Raw genomic sequence first — 6869 nt, forward strand, 5'->3', positions numbered from 1 at the left:
TATTATAGTTAAATACAACTAAAAACCAAAATGATAAAGTTTACTTAAAAACAAAATTATCTTAAAACTGGAATAAAATATATATATATATAAAAAAATTTTATTGCAACTATTTGCCAAACTAACATTTTTCATTTTCAGTTAGTTTAACTTGTACTAAAATAACCAAAGCTAAAACTGAAATATTTTTTAAACTATATAGCTAATAATTACTAAAACTGTAACTAAAGTTTACAATGAGAACTAAATATAAAAATTACAAAAAAAATCTAAATATTAATAAAAGCTATAAAACTATTTCAGAGATATTACAATAACACTAATGTAAACATGTTTGAAAATAAATAGCCTATTAAGTTTTTAAGTATGAAATAAAATAATTGGACATTGTTTCATATTTGAAGAGGTTTGCATTATTGTTTCTGCAATTTTCCTGTTCAGAACTTTAAAGCTGCTTTAAAACAGTCAGTATTTCATACTGTATGCACTGTAGAAAAAAATGTGATCTGATTAATTTAAATTTTAATATTTAGTGTTGTATTAAAAACCGTACCACATACAAAAATCTGTAATTTAAGTGCCCTTTGACTTTCTTTCTTCCATGAGGTAGTGGTGCATTAAAAGAAGCATTTAAAAAATCTGTGCACCTCATGATTCACAGTGTGAATATAAAACATCTCACTGCTGTTTATCAGAAGGTCACACTCTCTGTCGTCTTTTATTCGTCCGGATTGTGTGTGTTTCAGTTGGAGCAGCAGCACGATAAGCTGCGAGCTGTGATGGGAAAGCAGATAGATTACGAGACGAAACTGGAGCACCACACAGAGGAGTTATGGAGGAACAAACCCTTCCCAGACCCCCTGACAGACTGTAAACCACCAGCTCCCGCTCAAGAGTTTCAGACTGCACGCCTCTTCCTCTCGCACTTCGGCTTCCTGTCACTAGAGGCGCTCAAGGTATGAGAATGGACTGTCAGACGTTTGCTTTGATTTTAGTTTTTATACTTTGGGAATGAGTTTTGGGTAAATATTGTGCACAATAGTAAGGGTTCGTACAAGGTGCTTTAAGTGCTTGAATTTGACTTTTTAAGGCCTGGAAAACCCTTGAAAATGGCACCATTCCTGAAGAAGTATATGAGCAGTGCTTGAAATATTGAAACACAATGTATCTATGAAATAAATAAGCGTTTAATGTTTCAATAAGTACATATCTTTTCTTGCAAAATAAAAAAAAATATATATATAAATTTCACGCATTTCAGTTATTGTTATAAAACTAGTGAGCTAAGCCAGTAATAAGTATTGACAGCGTCATGTACACATGGCTGAAGAATCGAAAAAGACTTTGAAAAGTCCTTGAAAATCAAATAAATTAATTTAATTATTTAAAATAAATTAAGTTAATGTTAAAAAAAACACACACACACACACACACACATTGTTTTTTGTATAAATTTTTTTTAACAATATCACAGCATTTGTAATTTATATATATATATAACTTTTTCATTTAGTTTTATATTTTTTATTTTAATTAAATAATTAACATAATGTACATTTTAAAAAAGTGTGATATTATTTTAGATTTTATTTTATTTTATAAAAAAAATAAAAGGCCATCCTCCAGTTATGCTGATAATTTTTTGGTCAGGTAATAAGAGTATAATATGTAAAATGCATTATAAAACATTATCATAAAAGTATATTTAAGCAATACCACTGCATTAGTGAGTTAAATTTTTTTATATTTTATTAATTTCACTATTTTAATGGAATTTTGTATATTATTTTATTATTGTTTTTTTTTTATTTAGTATTTTTCCCTCTCCTCTATATACACTTAAGTACACTTAATAGAGTCTAGTGTTCTAGATTGAGATTTGTACAATTTAAGCATTTAAAAGTAGTTTCAGTGTCTTCATTGTCATTCATACTGAGTTCATTCAAGTAGCTGGATCGCTCTGTTTCATGAATCTGCTTTAAAAGACAGAATTTTTTCAGTAAAAATTTTATTTTTCCAGAGTATATGTGTGTATAACAGGAAAAACATTGACCTAAATCTAGCTGGTGCTGTGTGTGTGTGTGTGTGTGTGTGTGTGTGTGTGTGTGTGTGTGTGTGTGTGTGTGTGTGTGTGTGTGTGTGTGTGTGTGTGTGTGTGTTTTCTCTCAGGAGCCTGGAAACAGTCGACTGCCTCCTCACCTCATCGCTCTGGACTCATCTGTGCCGGGCTTTTTCGACGATGTCGGCTACCTGGACCTGTTACCGTCCCGGCCGTGTGACACTGTGTTTATCTTCTACATGAAAGCGGGACAGAAGAGCAGCCAAGAGGTGAAACCTAATGAGTGTCCTGCTGTGAAAGTGCACTAGTTCATATAGCAGGAATGCAGCAGATGTCACAGGTGTGCATAAATCAGCTTTATTAATAGTTAGTTTGTGTGTGTGTAGATCTTGAGGAACGTGGATTCGTCGGCAAACGTACAGCCACACTTCCTGGAGCTGTTGTTGTCTCTGGGATGGCCGGTGGAGGTCGGACAGCATCCGGGATGGACAGGGAGTGTGTTCACCAGCTGGACCATCAACACATCCAACGGTGCTGAGACACCAGGTACACACACAAACACACATGCAAACATTTCCTATCTGAATGTGGATATATGATACATTTTAGTAGTTTATTTATTTATTTATTTTTGTTAATTTAGTATTATCTAAGAACTACTATTATTGTATTCATTAATATTTTGAATTCACTTTTATTTTATATTTTCAATATTATATATATATATATATATATTAGGGCCGGGACTTTAACGCGTTAATTTAGATTAATTAATTACACAAAAATAACGCGTTAAAATTTTTTAACGCATTTTAATTGCACTTAGTTTTGCACCGCGGAACGTTTCTTACTGGATGAGATTCCGCGGACCGATTATACTGGAGCACCAACTAGCGTTTAGACAAGCTGCGTCCGTCCTAAATAGTATTGTATGTCCCAAATCGTAGTATGTTTAAAAAATTATTCCAAAGATTCCCGGATGGTCTACTACTTAACGATCAATGCACACTCTTAACAGCTAATATTGCCCGCAACACACTGCGCCGTGAACGAGGATTCGATTAGAACTACAAACACGCATAAAAAGTGTTAAAAAACTACAAACATGGAGGATATACGCGACCAACGGACAGGTAGAGAAAGGGGTTTACGTGATAAATAATCAGTGTGTAACCTGATAAAAAATATTTTTTAAATGTTATCCGCGTTATATTCCATGTGCAGCAACATTTATAATGATAGGTTTGGTCATTAACGTTTAAATGCATAATTAAGCAAACACAAGAGCAGAGTTCTCGGCATGAAAGACTTGTTAAAGAACGTGCCTCTTGCTACACTTAATGGCAATATTGCATTGGTCTGTTGGACTTGGTTGAACAAGTGTTGAACAATATTTTGTTGCTTAAGCTTATGTATTCAGTCATTATTCAATGGTATACTAAAAATCCATGTAAAAATCTTAATTCTTACTGTTCTCAGGTCAAATATTTATATGCGATTAAAATGCGATTAATTTCGATTAATTAATTACAAAGCCTCTAATTAATTAGATTAAATTTTTTAATCGAGTCCCGGCCCTAAAATATATATATATATATATATATGTAATTTTGTTAAGTGCTTTTGACATTTTATTATTATTAACATTATTTAATTGTATTATTATTTATTTAGTATTATTTTTTTAATTTAAATCTTTTTTTTAGGAATTTTAGCACTTCAACTTAAATATTTTATTTAATGTAGTCACCAAGGAAATTTTTGTAATGAGGATATATGTTACACTTCTATTTTGTTTAGTTCAGTGTTAATTTAGTATTATTCATATACTACTGTATTATTTGTTAATATTTTGAATTCACTTTTATTTTTATATTTTAGTTTTTTTGTAATTTTATGTGCTTTTGTCATTTTTATTCTTTTTTTTTTTTTACTTTAAATTCAGTTTTAATTTTTTTAATTTTAGTACTTCAACTTTATTTCAGTTAGTCACGAAGGCAACATTTCTAATTAGGATATACGGTACACTTCTGTTTTGTTTATTTTGAGACAAAAGATACATTTATTTATACATAAATATATATACATAGTTTTGAATTAATAATTTGTTATATTTATTAGTCAGTTTTCGTTTTAATTTAAAATTTTTGTAATTTTGTGGGGGGAGTTTATATTTCTCTTTAGCTTTCATTTATTTTTTATTGTATTTATTTTATTTTATTTTCAGTATGTTGTTACTTCAGTTTAAGCTTTTTTTAAGTTAGTCAACTATTTAACTGTACACTTCTGTTTTGTTTATTTTGAGACAAAAGATACATTTATTTATACATAAAAATATATACATAGTTTTGAATTAATAATTTGTTATATTTATTAGTCAGTTTTCGTTTTAATTTAAAATTTTTGTAATTTTGTGGGGGGAGTTTATATTTCTCTTTAGCTTTCATTTATTTTTTATTGTATTTATTTTATTTTATTTTCAGTATGTTGTTACTTCAGTTTAAGCTTTTTTTAAGTTAGTCAACTATTTAACTGTACACTTCTGTTTTGTTTATTTTGAGACAAAAGATACATTTATTTATACATAAATATATATACATAGTTTTGAATTAATAATTTGTTATATTTATTAGTCAGTTTTCATTTTAATTTAAAATTTTTTTAATTTTGTGGGGGGAGTTTATATTTCTCTTTAGCTTTCATTTATTTTTTGATTGTATTTATTTTAGTTTTAGTATTTTATTACTTCAGTTTAAGCTTTTTTTTAAGTTAGTCAACTATTTAACTGTACACTTCTGTTTGGTTTATTTTGGTGTTAATTTTGTATTATTTATACACCATTGTTTGTTGTTTTATTAATCATTTATTGTATTTATTAATAAATAGTTTAATTATATATTTTCACGGTAAACCTCTGTTTTGTTTATGTTGGTGTTATTTTTGTATTAATAGCTTTACTGAAATAAAATATTACTTTTTTTCCAATAGTTTTATTCAATAATAATGCTCTTATCACATGGGCTAATGTCAGCATAATTATCTAAAAATATAAAACCATTTTCACGTATTAATGTCTTCCAATTATCATACTGTAAAGATAAAACGCTGTTTGACTGTGTTTAATCCACACAGTGGTTCACTCATAATGTGTAATAATGTGAATGTGGTGCTGTGTTTGTGCAGATGATTCAGTGACTCTGGGCGACACCGGCGGTGGTGTGTTTAACGGAGAGAAGCGGGTTCTCTATTACGCAGACGCTCTGACGGAAATCGCCTTTGTGGTGCCGTCCCTCAGCGACTCGTCTGGTAAAACACTCTGTCTGTTCAGTTTCTACACAACACTTTTAGATAGTTTTTAGTATTTAAACACTTTCAGCTTTTATTAAATTTGTGGGTAAACAGAAGCGTGAATTTGAGGCAGCAAGCTTCCTTTCTAACACACTGCAGAGGACTATTAATGGAATATTGATTTCTCCATTAGTTTAATGCGTTTAACCAGTTCCATTAATTCATATTGATTAATGTAATATGACAAATGTTCATGTCTCTCCTGCCGTAGCTGAGTCATCAGAGCACAGCTTCCCGACCGCAGACTCAGACTCGCAGATGGAGCTCTTACCCAGTTTACTAAAGCAGCCCAACCTCACGCTGGAGCTCTTCCCCAACCACTCAGACAACATGGGACCCACACAACGGGTAACTAACCACACTCTCACACCTGAGCTTTCACATCACTGCATTTATGAAGCAGTTTAACCTGACCAGTCTATTGGTTAAAAGGTTCAAATATATTTTTAAAAAGTAGACTCCCCTGTTCACCAAGGCTGCATTTATTTGATGAAAAATACAGTACAAACTGTAAAAAAATTGTGAAATATTTTTGTGATTTAAAAAAGCTGTTTACTATGTGAATCTATGTTAAACTGTAATTTATTCCTGTGATCAAAGCTGAAATTTCAGCATCATTCCTCCAGTCTTCAGTGTCACATGATCCTTCAGAAATCATTCTAATATGTGACCCTGGACCACAAAACCAGTCATAAGGTTAAATTTTACAAAACTGAGATATATACATCATATGGAAGCTCAATAAATAAGCTTTCTATTGATGTATGGTTTGTTAGGATAGGACAATATTTGGCCGAGATACATCTATTTGAAAATCTGGAATCTGAGGATGCAAAAAAATCTAAATACTGAGAAAATCACCTTTAAAGTTGTCCAAATTAAGTTCTTAACCTTGCATATTACTAATCAAAAATTACATTTTGATAGGTTTACAGTAGGAATTTTACAAAAAATCTTGATGTAACATGATCTTAATTTCCTAATGATTTTTGACATAAAAGAAAAATCAATAATTTTGACCCATACAATGTATTTTTGGCTATTGCTACAAATATACCCCAGCGACTTAAAGGAGAACTCCGGTGTGATTTTGACCTAAAGTGTATTGAATCATGATACCGAGTGTAAACGTACCTTGCATATCTCATCTCGTCTTGTCCACTGCTGTCCGAAATCTGGGGTCAGTTATCCGATGCTCACAACAGGTTGTCAATGAAAGTCAATCGGGCATCGAAGGAGCCATGTAAATAAATCACTGTTTTACACCATTTACGAGGCACAAAGTAGCTCCAGACTTCATTGGTAGACTTCCAAGGGCCCTGACATTTAAAACGAGACATTGAGAACTCAGAAAAAGCACCGGTAGTTTATTTACAAGTAGATTTATACAGACAGTAACTGCAAGAAGTTTAGCGGCCGCCGCCATCTTAAATGTAGTCACGATAAGTCGAGTGTCGAGCAC

At 31.2% G+C, this 6869-nt stretch overlaps 1 protein-coding gene across 3 annotated transcripts in view; it reads left to right on the forward strand.

Moving 5' to 3' along the window:
• ralgapb (Ral GTPase activating protein non-catalytic subunit beta) overlaps positions 1 to 6869 on the forward strand; it is a 56060-nt gene that overhangs the window by 41649 nt on the left and 7542 nt on the right. For all 3 annotated transcript variants that reach the window (XR_012357222.1, XM_073851398.1, XM_073851399.1), the window contains exons 22-26: positions 747 to 956; positions 2170 to 2328; positions 2446 to 2605; positions 5243 to 5365; positions 5619 to 5755. Coding sequence is in view for 2 of the 3 variants with exons in the window: in XM_073851398.1 (XP_073707499.1) it covers positions 747 to 956; positions 2170 to 2328; positions 2446 to 2605; positions 5243 to 5365; positions 5619 to 5755 (789 nt within the window). In the remaining variant the exon portion in view is untranslated. The remainder of the gene's footprint in view (positions 1 to 746; positions 957 to 2169; positions 2329 to 2445; positions 2606 to 5242; positions 5366 to 5618; positions 5756 to 6869) is intronic.

The sequence above is a fragment of the Garra rufa genome, chromosome 12, assembly GCF_049309525.1.
Source record: "Garra rufa chromosome 12, GarRuf1.0, whole genome shotgun sequence".
Lineage (NCBI taxonomy): Eukaryota > Metazoa > Chordata > Actinopteri > Cypriniformes > Cyprinidae > Garra > Garra rufa.